The sequence below is a fragment of the Urocitellus parryii genome, chromosome 6 (genome assembly GCF_045843805.1).
Source record: "Urocitellus parryii isolate mUroPar1 chromosome 6, mUroPar1.hap1, whole genome shotgun sequence".
Taxonomy (NCBI): domain Eukaryota; kingdom Metazoa; phylum Chordata; class Mammalia; order Rodentia; family Sciuridae; genus Urocitellus; species Urocitellus parryii.
In genome coordinates this window covers 44,085,236-44,109,980 of record NC_135536.1, presented here as the reverse complement: position 1 = coordinate 44,109,980, position 24,745 = coordinate 44,085,236, and the positions used below count along the sequence as shown (strand labels likewise).

Below are 24,745 nucleotides of genomic sequence, written 5' to 3'. Positions count from 1 at the left end.
AAGTAAGACAGGGGTTTGGGGTTCTTTTCTTATGTGGAACTGAGAGATGCAGACTTCAGATAAAGGCATATGTAAATGTTGGCTTTACTATGCACAAAAGCTGGATTCAAAGATAAGTGACCACAGTAGGCTATGAAATACCCAAACATTAACTTAGATGGATTTACCAACTTAAGTCCAAAGAAGAGAAGGGAGACTTCAGTTTTCCCTGTAGCCTGCCTTAGGAATCTTAGAATTTGGCTGAAGTCAAAGAACATAAAGGGCTTTGGGAAGAGATTTTCCCTTAGAATGAGTCACAGCTTCTTTCCTGGAATGCAGCAAGTAAGGAAGTCTACTTTCTCCCTTGGATAGCAGAATAGTCATTCTCTACACTCTATATAGACACATGAAAAGAAAGAAAGAAATATTACTCCCTAACAGGCAGACAAGCAGACTAGCTATGCTCGAGTCTTATCTTTGAGAAGAGCTCTTAAAATCTTTTTTTTTTTTTTTTTTTTTTTTGTGGTACTGGGGATTGACCTCAAGGCTTTTTACTTCTTGCTTTTATGGCTTATTTCCCTCCTTCCACTTCTAAATCTGTATGTATATTCCATCTCCATGTTTTTTCCCCAATAACTTTCTCTGAAGCATCTGTAGACACTAATTAAGTGAAGGAGAAGAGGGGACAGTCAAATGTAGAGACTACTTTTCCCATTTCTACACTAAATGTTCCAGATTATGGCACATAAAGCTCCTCTAAATCTTACTAAAATCCTGTTTTTCAGAGTTAAGTTTGGTTTAAGTACTTGCTTTTTAGTATGCAGAAGTGCTCAATGGTCATCTTTATTGTTTCCTTCCTAAATTAACAATAAAAACAACCATCTGCAACTTTAAGTCATTATTTCCTTCTCAGTGATGAATGATGATTACTGTGTCCACAAAAGTTTTTACTCGTGATATAAATTAGTATGGATAAGTGGTCCCCAAATTTCAGTTCACACATAGCAGCACATGTTCCTTTTAACTGGACTTTTATTTTTATTTAGACATATTGTAATTTATATACAGTTGCAAGAAATAATATAGATTCCATTTGTCCTTAATCTGATTTCGCCCAACAGTAACATCTTGCAAAACTGTAGTTCAATATCACAAGCAAGGTACTGACATTAAAGAATCACAACAGAGAATATCTCCATCATCACACAGATCTCTCCTATTGCCCTTTTATAGCCACATTCAATTCCCTCTGTCCCCTTCCCTCTATAACATGGTTGGCAGTGATCTGTTTTCCATTTCTATAATCTTGTTGCTTCAAGAATGTTGAAAGGGATTGAGTTTTTCACCATGCATAATTATCTGGAATTCACCCAAGATATTGCACATATCCATAGTTTGTTCATTTTTAACTGTGGAGTCATATTTTAAGGTATACATGTACCACTGTTTGCTTGTCCATTCACCCATTCAAGAAATTTTGAGTTATTTTTGGCTCTTACACATAAAGAGGCTATGAATAGCAATACAGGGTGTTGCCTGAAAATGTGTTTATAATGATATGCAACTCTTTTCCTAACTTTCTGGCTGATAACCACAGAGCTAAGGACATCAAAGCATTTGACAAATATCCTAGACCACTTCCTTATAACTGACAATTAAATAATGACTCATTCTTATCAGTACTTGCAGTTTTACAACTATCTCTTACCTGACCTTGCAAAGTCCTTGACTGAGCCTTAACTAGATAAGATATATGTTTTTCAAAGCATATTATTTGAAACATGAACTCCTGAAATGTTCCTAAAAGGTAGTGGTGGAGGGGGGTTCATGGTCACATTGAAGAATATATTACTCTTGAAATTAACAAATGCACACTGGTGTACAAGAGGAGGAATTCAGTAGCCAGCTACCCAAATTCACATCCCAGCTTCATCACTAGGAAATAGTAACCCTTGGCAAGACACTTAACCTTCCTATACCTAAGTGTCTTCATTTGTAAAATGAATAGTATTCCACTCATATGAATGGAAGAATGTGAGGACACATAGAAAGCAACTTGATAAATATTATTTATTTATTTCTATTATTGCCATGACAAATTTAAATTTTCATAATACACATGCCAGGCCCTATTCCTGGAGATGCAGATTCGTTAAGTCTGGGGTAAGAGTCTGGTCTTGATGGAAGCAGAGGATCAACTTTATTAAAAATATGTCCAAGATAACACTATAGACAGTATTTAAATGCAGACCAAATTTCTTGGAGGGGAGGCGTTATATTTGTGTCCATGAAAAAAATTTAGTACATCCTTTAAATGATTAAGTCTGCTATCCTGAAGAGTGTAGTTCTCTCTCATGTTGGGATTATAACATCATAAACCCATGATTCCTCAAGAGGTAGTTCAATAAAACAAAAGTAGTTTGGTGCAGTTGACACACACACACACACACACACACACACAAAAAAATCCTAAATATATAGCAATTAGCATCGATACATGAAAATTTTAGCTGTGGGTCATAGCTTAGCAAATCAAATCTACAATAAGACATTATTTCCTTAGAAATGAAACAATCATGATTGCTATTATTTCTGAAGGTTCTACCACCACAGTGCTTGTTTCCAAAGATCTCTTTCTGATCAAATACGAGGACAATTTCCAGGGCACACAGGGAATCATTCTGGAGGCGGTGGCAATCTTCTGACTACTTCCATAGCAATCCTCAGGTAGGCTTTAGCCTGGAAGAAAACAGATTCATTTGTTCCACATTTCTCCCAGCAGATGACTCATGAACTGTTTGTCATAGATGCCCACTGTATTTGATGGTAAAAAGGTTGGCTGAGAGGAAGAAATTCAGTAGGGAGGAGATAATGCTGTGTATATTACAGGTGGGGCAGGGGAGAAAGGATTTTAGATTATGGGAGGGTAATTATTTGGAAGGTGACTTTCTGAAAAAAATATGTAGAACCAGCATTACTGTTTTTCAAACTCTAATCCTAGTGTCAACACACTAGAAACCCTGTGTAGTTGTAGAAAAATTATACCTTCCTCCTCTGATAAGTTGATAATCCTGAGTTAGATACTACCAGAACTGCTTTGGCATAGAGGTCTTAGTCATTTTAAGGAGGATTATTTATCACCACCCTATGGTTTATCTTTAGAAAGCATTTTCTTCATTCTAAATGGTTTGTAACACCAGCACTGAGTACCTGTGGGCTCTTTTTCCTAGCAAATTTTGGGTGTCATCCAAGAATTTCTGGTTCGGTGTTACACTCTTCATCACTGGGATCTGCAGTGCAATGAATTACTAAGAGAAGCTTCTAAGCCACAGAGTGGGCCACAAATTAAACCAAAGCCCATGTGTCCTAGTTAGAACAATGATCATAGTATTTGAATTTTATAAATTTTAAAAACTAATTGCCATGCAAATATTACCTTCTTGACTTACCCTACTCATAAAACACAACAACAAAACAAACAGTAAGATTTTCTAAAACTATTGATGTCTACATTGATGTATTTACAGTCATGTACCCTATACTACGTATCAGTGATAACAGCTAAAATTTACTGAGTACTTAATATTTGGCAAGTATTTCATTTATCTACATAGTTACCATGGGGGTAAATTCTGTCATTATTCTCACTTTACAGATGAGAAATCAAGACCCAGAAAAGCAAAGAGTCCATCCAGAGCATTAATGCTAGTAGATACTGAGCTGGGCTTTGAACATAGCTGACCAACCCCTCAGTTCTGCACAGTAAAAAGATATATTTGAGGTGTGTTTGCTGACTTGATGAAATGCGTTAAGGATGCTTCACATATCTTCATTTTTAGAGACTGCCTGAACCTTAAGAGTTGAATTATGTTTTAGTTTTACAAGAAAACTGTTAAAATTTCATCTTAAAAGTTCTTAAAAAAAAGAAGCTTTCTAAACATGGATAAGTTAAATGTTTTTTACTGAGTACTTACTATATCAAGTACTTCACACTTAGTCATGTAAAACAAGCATCATGGGTTCAACTTATATGAAGAAACTGGAAGTTGTTTTCTCAAGGTCCTAATATCAGCAGACTGGAAAACATTCACACTAGGTCCAACTCACTCTAATGCCCAGCTCTTTCTACTATACCATATATTAAGCAGTTACAACACAAGAAATTATAATCATAATGAATAGTCTAAAAATGGTTTCATTCTGTTATATTTTATAAAATCAATCATTTTTGTTTAAAATGGAAATAACTTGTACTTAAAAATAAATATTTTTCTCGAACTTAATGTGTTAATTTTCACTAATCATCCTTACAAATACTCTTTTTTCCTCCATACTGTGGGATGTAATGATATAAAGGGAAGCAGAATAGCTTGAGAGTGAAGAATTGGGGCCTTAAAGCAGATAGGCCAGGATTGGAATCTCAGCGTCAGTACTTATGAGCTGAGGGGCCATTGGTAGGTTACTTGACTCTTCTAGTCTTGTTTTTCACATCTGTAAAATGGTTATAAAATATATTTACCTAAAAGGGCTTGGGGGAATATTAAGTGAGAATAAGGCATGTGGAGTGCTGGCACAGAGGAAGCAGATAGAATTTATGAGGAGCTGCTGCTATTATCATCATACACTTGAGAAATTTGCAATCTCATTAAAGAGCTCATATTAACATGCCCTTTAAGCACATTTCCCACCTGAGGAATAATTAAACTAAACTTCTCCTTTTTGTTTAATACATATCTGGCAAAAAGGTCACACATACATCAGATGTAAAAGATTTGACTGAGATTTCCCAAACACTCTCTTCTTCCATCACCTCACCTCAACACAACCAATCATTCCTTTCTACTCTAGGTCTCTTTATTAAGCTGCCTAGAAGCACAAATGTACATATAGAACCTATTTGTCTGCAACAGTGGAGAAAGCAATATGCAAGAAGTTTATGGAAGTTTCCTTTGTCTTTAGATGTTGAAGTTTTAATTTGGCATGCATGGTCATTTCATATTAAGAATGTGAAGTGATACTTTGGAAAATATGAGACAATAAAGTTTCCACTTACATTTGTAAATCTTTACCACAAGTTTCTTATAGCACATTTTTCTGCACCTAATATTTGTACTTGATAGAAAGGATAAAGCCACAAAATTATCAGTCAATCATGGGCCCATTTCTTGTATCCTGGTCTCAGTCAAGGGCAAAGACAGTTTTAGTTGAATCAACAATTATATTCTGACCTGCATGTGGCCATGCTATTGCGTTTCTACCTTCTAAGTAACCACCTTCCCCACCACCCCCCACCTTCCTCTATTGCTTTCCCTGGCTGTTAATGCCACTCACATTTGGAGTTTTCCTCCTTTTCCCTAAGTGGTGTGTGTGTATGCATAGGGTTTGGCCATTTGCTGGGTCCATAGCAGCCTGTCAGTGCTTTTAATTGGTGCTACAAGTCCTTCCAACTTTTCCAATGATATCTCAAATTCACTAAAATTCACACCTTTAAATTAATCACTGCCTTTAGTGTTTGCCTCTTCTGAAAGCTAAATGTTGTCAGGAATGTTAACTCCTTAGTGCCTTTAAAGTATTCTGTGGGTAGAGAACTGAGAGTTCTGACAGTTGGTGCTAGAGGAGGGAGTGATGGGATAGAAGGGAATGTGGATTAAGAAGGAAGTCAAAAACAAAAGATGAAACTTTGCTGATTAGTAATTTTGTTTGTGGATCAACCTCTAAAAGCAAACAAAAAAGTGTGGGGCTAAAAGGCTAATGAGCAACTGCGGGGAGCCACTCCTGAATTACATTAAGCCATGGAGATTTAGGTTTTTCCTTGGGATCCATCCACTGCTCCCCTGCACGCATTAGACTGACCAAGGCACATGACCTCTATCTCCGCTCCATGAGGAAGACCCCTCCTCATAGCTCCGAAGTTGGGTGTAACCCGTTGGCAACTGGACAGCCCACCTCCTACCTTATCTGGCAAAGAACATTCCATGAAAAACCTTCCCTGTTCTGTGCTATAAATAAAGCAAACAGGAGCACCATTTTGTTCTTTTCGGTGTGCAAGCTCCATCCTAAAGTTGGCTAGCTTGTCCTTTCTAAAAACATTTCCTGTGTTCTGTTTTTTTTTTTTTTTGTCACACAACCTTTCTTTCTTAGTCTTTATTTCTCAGCCAGTCCATTCCACCAAGAGGAACCCCATTCCCACCACTTGCGCGGGACACGGGTGTGAAGCAACAACTAATTTTACAGTTTCCATTCTATTAACTTTTGTAGAAGTTTATGTTGGCAAGTAAATTCTCCCTTTATTCTTTAAATGAAGGTGTATAGGTAGAATGGGCACTGAGCTTCTGCCAGTACCACAGGATCTATTGAAAGTGTTGTGATTACTTTCTGGGAGTGAATTTCCATTTCAGTTTGTAGGGGGAAAGGAAAGAGTTTTATGAGCAGGCAAAACTCATTATGAGTCTAACTAGAAAGATGCATATTCCAAGACTCAATTACAACTTCCTAACCTTCAGGAGTTAACTTCTTTAACACCAAAGCTGGGAATTCTACTCTCATTTCAAAATTCAAATTCTGCCACTGTGAATTTCAAATGCCAATGGAAAGTGACATTTATCTAGTGTTATGTAAGGGAGTGGGCATAAGTGGGCTCAGCCCTTTAATAAAGGGAAGAGAAAAGACATTTCGTGTCATGACATCTTAGATGGAAGTTTCAGAAGTTAATAAGTACAGTTGTATTCTATTTGGCATTTTCCAAAGTATTTTTACATTATTTCATTTCATCCCCATTATTACATAAATTTATAGATGTAGAGAAAGGTTCAAGAGGTTAGGGAAATTGCTTCAGGTTACACTTAGAAACTGGCAAACTTGGTGATGAATCTCTGCGCTGACTCAGCTTTAGTCTTTTCCTTCCATGCAGAGGATCCCCTTTGAGAATTTAACAAAAGTTCTTATTCAGTTCCCCAGAAAAATGTTTCTTCACACATTCTGGATTTAATTTCAGGGGATTCTCAGACCCATGTGAAGATCATGTTAGGCCTTGCAGCTGTGCATGCCAGTGCAATCCAAGAGGTAGAGTCTGCTTATCCTCTTCTCTAAGCTCTGTGATATTATGAACAGAGTTGAACTGAAACTCAGCTTTCAGTACTATCTTAGACAAGCTTCCTTAATGTAAATGAACCCTGCTATTCATCTAAAATAATGTAGATTATTATACCTATCTTCCAAATATGCTATGAGAATCAAATAAAATAATGTATTCAATATACTGAAGCACTATAGAAGAAACTGAAGAAATAATAGCTATAATATAGGACCCAGGAGTTGATACACTGGAAAGAAGCTAACATTTGAAAGGAATAGACTTGTCTTTTAATCACACCTTACAATTTAATACCTCTGTAAATTACTTAAATTCGATAAGCCTCAGGTTCCTCATCTGCAATAACAGGGCTATTTACACATTAATTTTTTGTGAGAATTTCTGAAGACTGAAATAATGTAAATAAAATGCCTGACAATGTCTAGCACACTATAATTAACATTATTATTAAGAAGATGACTAGTAATAACAAATATCTGCAAATCATGAGTAGGAAGTAATATCTTCCATGGAAAGAGAACTAAATACAACAACATATTATTTTTTCCTTCTTATGGCCATGTCTAAAAAAATTGATCAGATGTCTTCATATTCTTACATGAAATTCTCGCCATTTTTACAATAACCTCACCAAATCAAAGTTAGCCTAAACTATAAAGGTTTAGGCTGTCCTACAACTCTAGAAATATTACCCAGAAACAGTAAAATAATGGGTCTAATATTTATGCAAATGTAGATCATATTGTAAAAATATGTAACTGCAAAAAACTCCACAAACACAGTTGTTTAGACTTTCAAATCATCTTAACTATCTTTGGATGACTGTTACATGTTCTCTTATATTATATTCCTCTAAGATCACTGTGATGTGTCTTGCTTTTGGAGAATTTCAAAGAAAAAAAATAATGAATAGGTGGAAAAATATTTAAAAATCAAAACACATAATTGAAATAAACTAGTAAGTAACTTTTCTTATTTATAAGGAATCACTGTGGGATGTCTAAATATTCTGTTCTTTGGAGGCATTTGAATGTGTGTAATTTAAAAAAAAATCCTTCAATTTTGGTATTTTTCATATACTACATTTATAAAATACACCTATAGTAGTTGGGATTGTCAGGTTTTAATTATGAAAGCAATTAAGAATTATAGTTTTACACTACTCTAAGATTTCAACTCACTCCAGGCAGAATGACAGCTATTAAGAATACAAACAATAAGTGTTGGCTAGGATGTGGGGAAAAAGGCACAATCATACATTGCTGGTGGGATTGCAAATTGGTGCAGCCAATATGGAAAGCAGTATGGAGATTTCTTGGAAAATTTGGAATGGAACCACCATTTGACCCAGCTATCCCACTCCTCTGTTCATACCCAAAGGACTGAAAAGCAGCATACTATAGTAATGCAGCCACATCAATGTTTGTAGCAGCACAATTCACAATAGCTAAATTGTGAACCAAACTAGATGTCTTTATTCATAAGTGGATAAAGAAACTGTGGTATATATACTCAATGGAATTTTACTCGCCTTTAAAAGAGAATAAAATCATGGCATTTGCAGGTAAATGGATGAAGTTGGAGAATATCATTTTAAGTGAAGTAAGCCAATCCCCAAAAAACCAAAGGCTGAATGTTTTCTATCATAAGTGGATGCTGATCCATAATGGGGGTGGGGAGGGGAGCATGGGAGGAATGAAGAAACTTTAGATAGGGCAAAGGGAAGGTAGAGGAAGGGAGGGCATGGGGGTAGGAAAGATGGTAGAATAAGGTGGATCATTACCCTAAGTACATGTATGAAGACACAAATGATGTGACTACTTTGTGTACAACTAGAGAAATGAAAAATTGTGCTCTATATGTGTACTATGAATTGAAATGCATTCTTTCATGTATAATAAATTAGAGTAAATAAATTTTAAAAAAGAATTAAAGTTTTGCTATGTGAAAGCTATCTATACAAGACTAAAAAAGGAAACAACATTTTTTTAGTCTTTGAAGAATCGTTTTTATTGTGGAATATAAAAAGAATATAAAGCATAAATATATTACTTTTCTAGTGGAAACATATGTAATCACAACCCAGACCAAGAACCATACTTGCTGATACCCCTGAAATCCTCTATTCACTCCTTTCTAGTCATCTCACAAAGTAGCCACTGCCCTGACTTAATGGTGATCACATCTTTGGGTCTTGGTCTTAATTTTTTTAAAATTTGTTCCAATTAGTTATACATGACAGTAGAATGTACTTTGACACATCATACATAAATGGAGAATAATTTAACATTTAATCCTAAAAGGTGGAGAAAAGTAAAACAATGATAACTGCTATGCTATATTTACTCGAAGATCATATTACCAGCAACTCAATCACCCGTGCCATAGCTATTAACCCTTAAGAAAGGGAAAAGGTCCTTGGGCCTCTGAAAGAGATAACTCAAAATGAATCAACTTTACTCATCCAAAATTTTTGGTGTAATTTATTCTTTATTTATAGCTCTAGCCAAGCTGGTATCTTTTATTTTTTTCAGTTCACAGAAAATTAGACAAAGCAAATTAGAATGAAAAGGGTAGAGCTTATGGAAAGACAAAATAATATAGTACTATAAGGTTACACCCATTAGCTAAGGGGTTAAAAAAAAAGACAAACTATTAGAATAAGATTGACTGGGGATATTCAGGAAAGGGGTACAAAAACTACACCAAAATTGATCTACTAGTTGACAACTCAATTTTTAAAGTTAAATAGCAAGTACTACTTAGGACAGAAAAGATACATTTTACTTCTACTTTGAAAAGATTAAAATAAAAGATTTTATGCTTAAACACTTTATATTTTGGCAATTTTTAAAATCTATTAACTGTATCCCCGATGATATTAGTTAATGAAACATTACTAGTCTTTGCATTCCACCTCTCTGATGATGCACACTCTTTATCTATCCAAGGTAACACTATTACATTAGCTTCTCTTCTCCCAACAATCAACTGGACTTGGAATACTGAAATATAATTATCTCATTATATTTGACATATTTTTAATAGATTTTTAGTTGTCAACAGACCTTTGTTTTATTTATTTATATGCAGTGCTAAGGATTGAACCCAATGCCTCACACATGCCAGGCAAGTGCTCTGTCATTGAGCCACAACCCCTAGCCCCTTTACAGACTCTTCTTTGTGTTTCTCATGAGAAAACTGGTTGGGTGATGATTCTCTATAAGTGAATTTATTGAGCCAACACTGGCAGCCTGCCATATAAAACGGTGATTAATTTAAATATATTTTGAACAAGTTAACTAAACCTTGTTTATATATATGCTCTCTGAACATGAACAGATTAGCTTGATTATCCCAATGTTATTTTTCAAAAAGTGTATATCCTGTAAAAAGTAATAAAAAATATTTAAAATCATAACTTACCTCATCACTTTCAGGCTGTGAAAACACAACTGGCTGGCCTGTATCTGAAGTCTCCCTTATACTGGGGTATAAGGGGATCTCTCCTGAAAGAGCCCACAAGATATTTGTTAGTACCAGAGAGGTCTGTTACAGGCATTTGGAATTTCACTTTTTAAATTTTGGGAAAAAAATAAATTAAATCTGAACAGAACTCATTTGAATTAAACTGTATTATGACTATCTTTGAATTAAGCTGAGTCATGACATTCTCAATTTGTTAAATCTCAGACAAAGGAATTTCAAACAAAAATTTAGAGGCAAGAACTGCATGTGAGCACATGAAGTCTATGTGGCAGTCAACCACGACATGAAGCCTCGATTTGCTTTTCACTGGAGGTCTTTCAGCAAGGAATAGCTTAGGAGACATTTTAAAATCATTTTTCTCTGTAATATCCAGTATAGATATATCATGCCACACAGCAAGAGAAGATGCAGAGGCCCAGTAGTCCAAACAAACCACGACAAAATAACCTTCCGATGCTTGCAGATGAGTAAGCCAAGAGAAAGTAGGCCAACCTGTTGCTTCAGCTGTCTGCCCCTCTATCAAGTAGAATCATCTTTCTTTTGCAATTTACTAATCTATGTACCATTATATGTAACTTATAAGTTTGAAGAGTTCTCAGGAAGTATATAATACAAACCTCCACTATATAGATAGTAGTCAGAGATGTTACCTGATTTCAGTCTCAATCTCTTCATAATTGAATCTGCTGCTCTAGTTCAAGGGGTAACCCTCTGGATTCTGTGACTGAATTAAAAGGCAGGAGATGGGTCCTGAGCTGGAACTCTAAATTATTTTCCCATAATAATGTTAGACATGGCAGTCTGCAGCACTATCCAATTTTTGTGACCTGAAATCACTGTTTCTGTATCATTGTATCAATGTTTCTGATAACATTTTTAGGCTACTGTACACTTGTGAGTCATTGGTTAAAATGTAACTTCCCAGTAAGAGATTGCTTCTTTATGAGATGTTTCAAATTCTAAATAAATGACTTACAAAATTGCACCACTCATAAGTTAGGGAATTACAATATTGTCAACATAATTCAATAATGCCATTATAATTACACATTTACTTTATGATATAAGTGAATGTCAATCTGTTATGTCATTATGCAGATTTGGAAAATTGAACTTTCTAGGTTAGTTAATGAAAACAGTTGCAGAATATAATTAGTGGCTATGATTATAGCAATGTATCAAAATATATCATTAGTATTCACCTAGCATTATAGTTGCTCCAATAGTGCAAATGTTTAATAACAGTAACACATTTAACATTAACTTTTAGAAATTTAATTATAATAGAGAATGTTTTGAAATTCTTTGATCTCTAAGGGATCTTAATTTTTAACTACCTAAAACTAATAATTCATATTCTGTCTCCCTTATTCAGAATGTAATATCTGCTCTTTCCCAGAACAGAAACTCACTCACAATTACAATATCAAAACATTTTCTAAAAAGTCCATTAAGTTGTGGATTTTTGAAAAATCTCGTTTTAACCCAAATCTGGGTTTTGCTCACTTAAGATGATTGTAGTTCTTCTCACTAATTTAAATTGATTCTTTAATTCAGTGCTGTGAACAGTGTACATAATATAAATTTCAGGTGTCATATTTTATAGACATTAGCAAACACATAAAAAAGATTATAGATAGAGTAGAGGAAGATGGCAGTGAGAGAGAGGAAGAAAGAAAGGGGAAGTACTGAGGACACCCAATTGTGTTAATTGCATTTATTAATATGTCCAAGTGAATCCCACAACTATATATAACTATAACGTACTAATAAAAAATATTGTAGAAAGCAGTAAATACTGCCATTTTAAAGCTGTAAAAATGACAAATACAGAAGTGATCAGGAAGGCATTTTTATTTATGCTCTAAGAACTGACACAGAAATTGCATTTATCTGTTTATACTGAAATATTTGTGCCCACTTAGCCAACACATTGATGACCATTATTTAAAATATTGCTTCAAGATCACTGTACTTGGACCACAAAACTTTCTTCTCAAATTTAACTTACAGGCAGTTTTTATCTAGTAGAAATTATTATCATAGTTCATAGAACAAATCTACCAAAAAAACCAAAGAAAGGTTAACACATAGAATGGCACTGTACTAACATAATTAAAACACAAAGCCAAAAGCCACTGATCATTTTCTGTGACACTATCACCAAGCTTCAGACCCATCTTCCCTTCTGCAACTTCCACTGCAGAACTTAACCTAGAACAACTTACCCAGAACATCAAGATCAAGGGTCTGTGCTAGCTTCTTTGCACCATCAGCACCAAAAATATGAGTTTTGTGTTTACACTTTGGACACTGGAAAACACTCATGTTTTGGACAAGACCAAGAACCTAGAATTAAAAAAAAAACACATTGAAATTAAAATAAAATTACATCATATTTTAATACATCATTTCAGTACTGAGTACCTACTAGGTGGTGATACAATAATAAGTTATAGACTCTGCTCTCAAGGAACTCACAAGCTAGTGAGACATAGAGACATAGGTAATTAATATAGTGATAAGTACTAAAAGTCACTGAGTAAACAGGAGCCACGAAAAACTGCCTGGGAAGAATAAGAGGAGTTTTTGAGTAGCTCACAGACATTTGTTTCTTCAGGTTGCAAGTGGCAAGAGTGGGCAAGGCCTACAAAAGGAAATACAGGCAGAAGAAAGGGCACAAACCGAGGCAGCCAAATGTAACTATTTGGGCCCACATAATTTGTAACCTAGTGTGTGGTCAAGACAGAAGATGATTTGTTAAGGAAGGCCAGGATCAGAAGTAAGGTGCCAAATGCCATCCATATATGAGACTTAGACACAGGAAACCACAACGGTTTTTAAAGACAAAAAAAGATGATATTAAAGAGGTAGTGTTACACAATCAGATTCGTCCTGATAACAATATGGAGAAAACAAGAGGGGAGAAAATAGATGAAAATAAATAGTTAAGAGCTTACCTGTGGGCAAAGTCTCATGGTTAATAATAGCTAACATATAACATATAACAACAATCAACAAACAGGCCCAAACAGTGCTTATTACAGATCACATACTAGAATAAATGCTTTAAAGGGACTATCTTATTTTTTCCTCACAAAAAATTCATAAGTATTTTATCACCCCCATTCTATCCTTGTGAAAACTGAGCCTGTCAGCTCTTATTAGAATGTTATTGCTTGAAACAAAGTTTTGTAGTAATATGGAAAATTCCCATCTCTTTCTGGGTTTCCCTAGCGTCTGGCACAAAATAGATCCTTAACAGACATTCATTGGATAAATACACAGGTTCCGCAAATATAAACTGTATTCATGATCCTTTTAATCTCGCTTTCTTATTGATGAAAAACAGTGACTCCCTTCCAGAATAAAAATGCAGAACACTACCATCAGAAGCTTAGAGATAACAATGTCTGGATCATCCTTTCAATTCCACCATAAGATTATCACTGCAGAAGATTAGAACATTTACATATAAAATGAAGAATAGCATTGATAGTCCATAATGAAACAGACAAGAAAGTGATAAAATTTGTTATTCTTTTGGAAAGAGGAACAGGAAAGACTAAGGTTGCCCACAACACATATAAATGAAGACAAACAGTGAAAGACATTAATTTGGAGCAAAGCATGTTCCAAGCATCTAATATATACCCTTTTGCTGATGCAAAGTATCACAAAAATAAATTACACTGGGTTTTGGTAATTCAGCACCAACTCCAGAAAGCTAGAAGAAAACACAGCTTCATAGCAGAGCACTTTTTTTTTTTATTCACTATGTCCATATGAATATACTTATTGTTTGGGCAGTTTTTCTGCCATTTATGTTAAATGTTTTATATACCCTGACTACAGGGCTTTCAACTTAAACATAAGAAATATCATTCAATAAATAAGATTAGGATATTTATAGACAGTGAAAAATTTAGGCAAGGCATATTTCAATTCATAGAGAACAGGAAAAGCCTTATTACCTTGGAATTTCTTAGACTTCCCAAGACATAAGAATCAAGAATATACCTGCAGTTTGCATGATTTACTTCTCATTATCAAATTATTCTCCATGGATTGTATAACTATCTCATATTCCCTACAGACTACATAAATGTCACAGACATAAAATATGAAATGACAACCAAACAATATTTAATGCACTCTTATTATATACCAGTAACCAGGCTAAACACAAATGCTAGCATACTGTGGTGAGCCAAGCAGACTTGATGCTGGCCCCCTTGAAGCTTGAGCTCTAATTGCAGAAATGGATTAAACAAGAAACACATTTCTGTGGAAGCAAAGCACAAAGTATATGAAAGAGCAGAACAGAGAAGACTCCATTGACTCTAGAAGTCAGAGAGGGTTTCTTTAAGGAAACATTTAACCTAAAAGATACAGGATAACCAGGCAAAAACTAGGAAAAGGGAAGAAAAATATTCAAGACACGGAGCATATGTCTACCTTCAAGAAATTGAAAGGCCAGTCTTGAGGCCTCGGGGATGTGATGAGAGTGACATGCAATCAGGATGGCAAGGCAGGGCATATGGGCCACATTCAGGTGTCTGAGTTCTCTAATGAGCACAGAGAAGCTGCTAATGGTTTCAAGTTACAGAGGCCAAAGTGGCCAGCAGTTTAGTGGACTTACTACTTGGGGTTCCTATCTCAGATTTAAAAAACAACATAAAATATCAGAAAAAAACTAAAAAAATTTGTCTTTGTGTATTTACTAAACAAACACAGGTCTGCATGCTCCAAAATCAATCGTGGAGAGGTGATCATTTTTAGTGCTATCTAAAATATGTTCAGTTCTCCCGGGCACAAAGTTAGGACTTTTCTCCTCTGCAATTAGGTAATGACATGTAACTTGTTTTGGCCAATAAAAAGTGAGCAGAAATGCCACGTGTCCCTTCCGGGCTGAAGCTTTAAGTGTTAGTTTTTCATTATCTTTCCTTATCCTTTCAGATGAGAGCTGCTCTGTCAGTCTGGGTGCCAGAGTTAGAACAATACAGAGGAAATGTTGAAGCCAAACCACAATGGATATGTAGCAAAAGAAAGGAAATTCCAGTGGTTTAAAACCACACCAGTTTAAGGATTGTTAACACACATGGCCTATCCCATTTTGGTTGATACAGAAGTATATAAAGAAAATATTAGAATTGCTATTTTATCATCACCTTTTAAATTTCGATTATTGTGCTTTATAATACAAATAGAATTAATTCAGTAATATATGCATACTATATACTATATATATGTATATATAATATAAATATTCATATATTGGGTATATGTTCAAGCATCATTTACTGATAAGGATTCATAATCAAAAAAGTTAGGAAATAAAGAACCCTCTGTATGTTTGAGAGCCAAGGTTTAGACAACACTTGGCTCTATTACTACTAATATCTAACTTCTTTCAGTTCAAGGATAAATGCCCCAGTAATGCTTCCTAGGTCATCTTAAATAAACTAATTCCACTTAACTTTAGAATTTCTTATCTTAAGAACTTCTCATATGTATATACCTTTGCTTGATTAAAAAATTGATTGTAATGAAACACTAATTTATAGAGGAGATGATATAGCACTGCATGTTAATTGCATATTCACATGGAAAATAATGAATCTCAACCCACTACTCACCACATACACAAAAGTTAATTCTAGGTAGATGTAGAATCAAATGTAAAAAGGTAAACAATAATACTTATAGAAAAAAATAGGTAGATGCAGGCAGAGATTTTTCTAGAACTATACAAAGAGGCATTAAACATCAACTTGACATTTTATTAACTAGAACTTCATCAACAGAGTGAAAAGACAGACCACAGAGCAAGAGATGGTTTTACCTGAAATATATAAATATATAAAGAACTCCTGTAAATCAATAAAGAAAAGTCAGACAACACAATAAAAAACAGACACGAGACTTAATAAGCACTTCACAAAAGAGGATGTCCAAAGTACATTCATGCTTATGACTAGTTTAGGAAAGATGAAAATCAGTACAACAACTGTATTTGGGGTAAAAATGGGAGTTCATAACCCACTTGATTCTAATGTATGAAATATGATATATCAAGAGCTTTGTAATGTTGTGAACAACCAATAAAAAATAAATGTTGTGTAAGAAAAAAAAAAAAACAAACACAAATACCAAATGTTGATGAGGATGTGCTCATTTTTCAGCTGGATTATTTGTTTCTAGCTCTTGAGCTGAGTTACTTAGGTATTTTAGATATTAATACCTTATCAAATGTATGGTTTGCAAATACCTTCACCCACAGATGGTCTGTTTACTCTGCTAATTGTTTCCTTGCTTGTGCAGGTGTCATCACATTTGTCTATTTGTACATTTGGTGCCTGTGCTTTTGGGTTCATCTCCAAAAGATCACTGGTCAGAACAATGTCAGAGAACTTTTCCCTCATAGTTTCTTCTAACAGTTTTAGAGTTTCAAGTCTTACATTTAAGTCTTTGAGCCATTTTGAGTTACTTTTGTATATAATATAAGGGACTAATTTTATTCTTCTGCATGTGAATATCCAGTTATCTTAGCACCATTTACTGAAGGGACTATCCTTTCCCCATGTGTATTCATGGCACTTTTGTCAAAAAACAATTGGCCACAAATGTGTAAGTTTATTTCTGGGTTCTCCATTGTTCTATTTCTTGAATACAAACAGTGTGTACGTTCACTTTGTAAAAATTCATTGTGGATACACCTTCAGTTTGTGCCTTTTAGGTAGGTAAGTCATAGTCCAATAAAAATTTGCTTAAATAAAGAGGTATTCATGAGAAGACTAGTAATAAAGCAATAGGACAAGGAACTAAAACAATGGTATATTACTCATCTTGTATACCTGCACACAAAAATAACCATCTGATTTAAATAGGAAATACTATATAAAAACAAGAAAGTAGCAGTAAAATTAAGATGAGCTGCTTGGGAGAAACAATCTCCTGTTCTTCTTAATACTACAATGAAAGATCTGAAACAAAAGTCTAACCTCAAAGAAACTGTGAAATGATGAGGTTATAAATCTGCAATGTCCAATCAGATAATCATTTGTCACATGGGGCTACTGACCACTTGAACTGTGGCTGGTTAGAACTGTGATGTACTGTAAGTATAAAATACACACTGAATATCAATGACAGTATGAGTAAAAACAGGTAAAACATCAATATTTTTTTTAAGTTTATGTTTAATTTTCAATTTTTTTGTCAAAGCATATCACAGATGCACACAAAAACATGCTCAAATCTTAAGTGTATGGCTGAATGATCTTAATAAAGTACAACCATGTTACTAAAATCCTGCTAAGCACTGCCAGCACCCTGGAAGTTTCCTTGTTACCCTCCAAAACACTTCCCCAGAGGTATATATTTCTTTTTTTGTAAATTTATTTATTCTAATTTGTTATACATGATGGAAGAATACAATTCATTTCATATTACACATATAAAACACAATTTTTCAAGTCACTGATTGTACTCAAAGTTTTTTTCACACCATTCATGTCTTTATACATATACCTAGGGTAATGATGTCTAACTCATTGCACCATCTTTCCTACCTCCTTGCCCCCTCCCTTCCTCTCCCTACCCTTTGCCCTGTCTAAAGTTCCTCCATTCCTTCCATGCTCCTCACCCATTGCCATTATGAGTCAGCATCCTCACTCAGCCTTTTTGTTTTTTGGGGATTGGCTTGCTTCACTTAGCATTATATTCTCCACCTCCATCCATTTACCTACAAATGCCATGATTTTATTCTCTTTTAATGCTGAATAATGTTCCATTGTGTGTGTGTACGTGTGTGTATGTATGTGTGTGTGTGTGTGTGTGTGTGTGTGTATATATATATATATATATATATATTTTTTTTTTTTTTTTTAAACAAAGTTTCCCTAACCATTCATCTACTGAAGGACATCTGGGTTGGTTCCACAATTTAGCTATTGTGAATTGTGCTGCTATAAACATTGATATGGCTGTGTCCCTGTAGTATGCTGTTTTAAGTCCTTTGAGTATAAACTGAGGAGTGGAATAGTTGGGTCAAATGGTGGTTCCATTCCAAGTTTTCCAAGGAATCTCCATACTGCTTTCCATATTGGCTGCACCAATTTATAGTCCCACCAGCAATGTGTAAGTATGCCTTTTCCCCATATCCTCGCCAACATTTATTGTTGTTTGTATTCTTGATAGCTGCCATTCTGACTGGAGTGAGATGAAATCTTGATTTGCATTTCTCTAATTGACAGAGATGTTGAACATTTTTTCATGTCTGTTGATTGATTGTATAGCCTCTTCTGAGAAGTGTCTGTTCAGTTCCTTGGCCCATTTATTGGCTTATTTGGTTTTATTTTTATTTTTTTTGGTATTAAGGTTTTTGAATGCTTTATATATCCTAGAGATTAGTGCTCTATCTGATGTGCTTGTGGTAAAGATTTGCTTCCATTCTGTAGGCTCTCTATTCACCTCACTGATTGTTTCTTTGCCGGGAAGAAGCTTTTTAGTTAGAATCTATCCCATTTATTGATTCTTGGTTTTAATTCTTGTGCTACAGGAGTCTTATTAAGAAAGTTGGGCCCTAATCTGACATGATGAAGATTTGGGTCTACTTTTTCTTCCATTAGGTGCAAGGTTTCTGGTTTAATTCCTAGGTCCTTGATCCACTTTGAATTGAGTTTTGTGCATGGTTAGAGAAAAGAGGTTTCATTTCATTTTGTTACATGTGGATTTCCAGTTTTCCCACCACCATTTATTGAAGAGGCTATCTTTTCTCCAATATATGTTTTTGGTGCCTTTGTCTAATATAAGATAATTATAGTCATGTGGGTTAGACTCTGTGTCCTCTATTCTGTATCACTAATCTACCAAAAGCACTATATAGATTCAATGCAATCCCAATCAAAATCTCAATGACATTCCTTATAGAAACAGAAAAGCAGTTATGAAATTCATCTGGAAAAATAAGAGATTCAGAATAGCCAAAGCAATCCTTAGCAAGAAGAGTAAAGCTGGTTGTATTACTATACCAGACCTTAAACTATACTACAGAGCAACAGTAACAAAAACAGCATGGTATTAGCACCAAAATAGACTGCTAACCTGATTTCTAACACCATAAATTAATTTTATCTGGTCTTGAACTGGATATGAATGAAATCATGCAACACATTCATCTAGCTAAACTATTTCTGTGTGGTTCATTTTCATTAGGTCCCCAAATTTCATATCCATTCTCCTATGGGATCACTCGAGTTATTTTCAATCTTTGGATACTATAAATAATGCTTCTATTAATGTTTTTATATGTCCTTTTGTGGGGGATTGGGTATTAGGTTATATCCCAGCTATCCTTTCCACTAAAATTGTAATTTGCATTACCATAATTATTAATTAAATTGAATATATTTAAAAATTTATTGGTCATTTTCATGTCATTTCCTATAAAATGCCTGATCAGGTGTCTGGCCTATTTTCATCTGTTCACAGGTGCCTAATTTCACCCATTTTCTTGTTTTTTATTTTTACTTTTAAAAATATGGCTACTAAAAATTTATAAGTTACATTTATATACAATATATTGGTAGTTATCCTATTTAAAGTTTCAAAGTCCTAATGATGTCCAAAAACATTTTATCAGGTTCTGTGATTTATTATAAATATTTTAAAATATTGAACAGAAATGAAACATTTACTTTCAAGAATACTCAAGACAGATTAAACTATCAGTTTCTTTGCTTTTAGCTGGAATCACATCAACAAAGAGTGATAGCACTCTTATGTGGTTATCTTGTTCTGTGCAGAAGCTCATACAACAGTTTTATACATATAAAATTCCATGTATGGATAGACACACATATACATATATTATGTATCCTCTCTTTAGTTAATTAAAGAAATTAGTTATTAAAAAACACATGCAGACTGTGTGGCAAACAGCTCTTTCAAAACATAGGGTGAGCTGGAGAAAAACATAAAAGAAAGTTGTGAGCATTAAAAAGTTAGAAATCACTGCTCATATTCATTTAAGAGCAATCCTCTATAATCACTGGGGCTTTGAATGGGGAAAACTAATAAACTAAGGAAGAACATTAGAATATCCATATTCCAATTTTGTTCATAAAATTTTTTCTTTCTTCAATAGGAAAGAATTCATTTCCACATGGCCCCCACCAAAAAAGCCTTACATTTTATGAATACTTTATGTATTGTTAAGCTGTTTGTTTATTGTAGAGCTATTGTGTATTTCCTTTGATAGCAGAAACATTATAGAACAGACGTTTGTTATAGCTTAATTTACATAATGCCATAGAGATGCAGCTGTAAGCATGCTCAATCATTTTTTAATGCCTCATCAAAGTATAAGCTCCTTTTCTTTTTAACCTCAGCTTGTTTTACTGAAAGAAAGCTAACATCAGCCACCACCAACATTTTATATGTTATTTCAATCCATCATTGGCTCAGAAGGGTACTTCCTTTATTAACTTTTAAAAAATTGACTCTCTTGAAATATCAACATTGCTCTGAATATTGGATTTTTGTGTCTAAAGGTACTGAATTAAGCAGGCTCAAAAGGCCCCAATTTTAATTTCTTCCTGACATTTTAAACCCAGTTTCAGGTAAGTAACAAGCAAGATTTTCAGGCTACTATATAATCCAATTTCTCAAGGTTACAATCAGGTTAAATGCTTGCTGGTTGGAAACTGTCATATGGATTAAAAGCTATGTTTCAAGAAAAATTAAGGAGGAAAAACTCATTGTTAAATAGAGAATGAATTATAATAAATGAAATAGATTAGATTCATAAGTGCTTTTCAGTTCTCCATAGGCTCAAACCAGTTTTTGGTAGACATCTGAAGCATGTCTATAGATATTATAATTTTTAAAAAAATTAGATGGGTGCTCTTTTTTTTTTCTTTATCAGAAGAAGTAGTCTGACATGGAAAGAACAATAAGTAGGGAGGCCTGCATCCATGTTGCTCTCAGAGACCAACTAAGTAGCTGTGGGACCATGATGTATAACTAAACTTTTCTATTCCTTGAATTCTTAATCTCTAAAATGAGGATTATAATGATGTCTAAAGTCTACCACTATAAAAACAACATTCAGAGCTACCATTTATAGTACTAGGTACTGAGGTTGTACTACATACTGCATATATGTGCCACAGTGACCGATAGATATTGCCATCTCTATTTCATGGAAGAGAACAGTAAAGCTAAATTATTTGTTCAAGATTACACTGTAAATAACAAAGCCACAATCCAAACTATTTAAGTTACTGGTTTGTATTTGGAAGTCACCAAAAAAAAAAAAAAAGATGTAAATGGATGAAGATTTGGTGTATGGAATTAGGTAGCCTGAGATAATGAATACCCACATGGTTTAGTAGAGCAATTTAACATAATAATTAAGAGCACAGTTGCAAGGAAGACCTAATTAGAATCATCTTCTTGCCACTTGGTGCCACAATCAAGCTTCAGACTTCATTCTCTTCTCCAAGATCCTGAGCATGAAACTCCCTTTCCTTAATCCTTATTCGACTTTATGTCAATAAAATTTATAGATTTTTAATTCCTCTCTATTTTTTAATCCATCATTTTCTTCTGGTTTCATTTGTTTACCTGAATAATCAGAACCCCAATGATAAGCAAATTATAATGAAGACTCCTATATCCTACAGTTATCTCACCTTGAGACATTCCCAGATGATGACAGTACTAAACTCGAACTCTGGATTATCCACAGAAACTGCAGTTAAGAATGTGGGGTCTAGGGGATGGGGTAATATCTCAGTGGTACAGTAATTGCCCAGCAAGTGAGCTCAAGTCCCAGCACGAGAGAGAGAGAGAGAGAGAGAGAGAGAGAGAGAGAGAGAGAGAGAGAGAGAGAGAGAGAGGGAGGGGGGGGGAGGGAGGGAGAGGGAGGGGTAGGGAGGGAGGGGGAGCGCTTTATGAAACAGCAGGCTACTACTTGGTTAAATAACGTCCTCTACTTCACAGGCTTGTTTGCAAGGATGAGTTTAATTAATCCAAATCACAAAGAAGAGCATCCTAATTTAAAACACATATGAATTGAGAGATCCTGTGGCAAGACACAGATGAACATACTCTTTCAGTCTCTAAGAAGTAATTATTGCTAAGATGCAGAATGCTGTCTGGTCTTGTAAAGGTTATCACTAGAGAAAAGTCATTTTTCTAAAACTAAAATTACCCAATTGTGAAGAAGGAAGCCACATGTGATATATCATATGCAAACCAGTTAACATACATTCCTAAAAAGAATTTAAATAGTACATTGTAAGGTCTCCACAGGCAATACTGAGAGATTCTTTAAATATATCTGCATTAGTCTGTTTTTCATTACTATAACAACATACCTAAGGTGAGCTAACATTTTAAAGGAAAGGGGTTTATTTAGCTCATGGTCTTGGAGATTAAAGGGCATGGCCCTGGCATCAGTTTGGCTTTGGTGAGGACATCATGGCAGATGGCAGGAGCTTGAGAGAGCAAGAGATTGTATTGCCAAACAGAAAGCTAGATACTGATTCAGGGATCAGTTTTACTCTTGTAACTCATTCTCAAGAAAGCTCAAGGTCCCCATCATCCCTTCCAAGAGCATGTCTCCAATGACTGAAGGACTTCCACTAGTCCCCACCTCTTGAAGATACCACCACCACACTAAAGATAGAAATCTCCAACACATGAGCCTTTGGAAGACAAACCACATCCAAACCATAGAACATCAAAGGTAGTAAATAGCCGGGAATAGACTGTATCACACCTCGTGTACCGCGCCACTGCGCAGGTGAATAACGAGTTAGAATGACAAAAAACTATCTTGTTAGGAACTTATAGCAAAATTGGGGTGCACCGAAACCTAGAGGAAGGATTTCCAGCACCGAGGTCCAGTAATTGAGTCTCAAACACGAGCCAACTGTGCGACCGGAGATCCAGGCTGACTGATCCGCGCGGTCCGCCCCGCGGCTACAGAAGGCAGGGCGCAGCCGAGAAGCGACCAGCAAGCAGAGAGAAACGCTGCTACGGATTCTGTGGAATCCTGCCAGCTGAGCCCAAGCTGAGCCCCGGGCTGAGTTCGGAATTTCATACGGGGAAGGAAGCGGTACAGTTCTATCCCCCACAATGGAAACTACACCAAGGAAACCAGCAGCCGCCATCTTGGAGAGCTGACGTAACCACCGCCAGTCTCTGACAGATTGCAACAATAAAACAGGTGCGTGCTACTCAGCTCATCTCCCATACAGCGGGGAATTCGCATAAAATCTCTCCTAGGCTTTCCGGGGGAGGGATTATCAGAGTGAGCCTGCATAAAGACCCGGGGAAAGCTAGAGACACCTGACCTTCAACTCCCCCTCCCATCCTGTCTTGCCAGCGCTGGGGGGGGGGCAAGCGGAAAAAATCAAAACAATAGAGTGCCGGGGTTCCCAATAGCCACCCTCCACACCCAGCAAACGGCAGGCCCAGAGTGCAGTTTGAACTGCCGAGAGGCATCACTCAGGGGAAATCTGGTCTAGCAGGAGAAACCAGGACTAGTAGGAGAAACCAGGGGACTAGAGGCCAAGGAGACTGGGCGGCTGGAGACCTCCCGCCCACCAGCTACCGACTGTGCGACTGCGAGGCTAGAGATCGCCCGCCCGCCGGCGACAGCTGGCCCGCTGCCCGTGCGACTGGGCGGCTGGAGACCACACGCCTGCCGGCAATCGATCGCCCGCCTGCTGCCTGCACAACTGGGCGACTGGAGACCGACTGCCTGCTGGTGACCGACCACACGACTGGGCGGCTAGAGATCGCCCGCCCGCCAGCGACAGCCCACTGGCTGCCCGCGCGACTGGCCGGCTGGAGACCACCTGCCCGCCAGCGACCGGGAGCTAAAACCAACCAGAGACAGTCCAGTCCCACCCACCCATTTGGACACCCCGGCAAGGAGCCTGGGGCCCGCCATAACAGAGAGGTGAGGTCACTGGAGCTCGGCTGTCGGAATTCCTTCCCAGAGGAATCCACATTAGCAGGCATAGTCTACCAACACAAAGGAGAGACAACAGAGATATACAAAACCAAAACAAATCTATAGAAGACAGCAGAAACACAGCAATCAAATAGAGCTGGAAAGTAACGTGAACATCATGAAAAAACAAGGGAAAAAAGGAGTACAAACAA

At 36.0% G+C, this 24,745-nt stretch overlaps 1 protein-coding gene across 2 annotated transcripts in view; it reads right to left on the bottom strand.

The window, feature by feature from the left end:
* Positions 1–1,060: 1,060 nt before the first annotated feature.
* Positions 1,061–24,745, bottom strand: part of Nubpl (NUBP iron-sulfur cluster assembly factor, mitochondrial) — a 220,715-nt gene continuing 197,030 nt past the window's right edge. For both annotated transcript variants that reach the window (XM_026413836.2, XM_026413846.2), the window contains exons 9-11: positions 12,790–12,910; positions 10,499–10,581; positions 1,061–2,718 (exon numbers count right to left, since the gene is read on the bottom strand). In XM_026413836.2, coding sequence (XP_026269621.1) covers positions 2,656–2,718; positions 10,499–10,581; positions 12,790–12,910 — 267 coding nt within the window. In that variant the 3' untranslated portion in view covers positions 1,061–2,655. The remainder of the gene's footprint in view (positions 2,719–10,498; positions 10,582–12,789; positions 12,911–24,745) is intronic.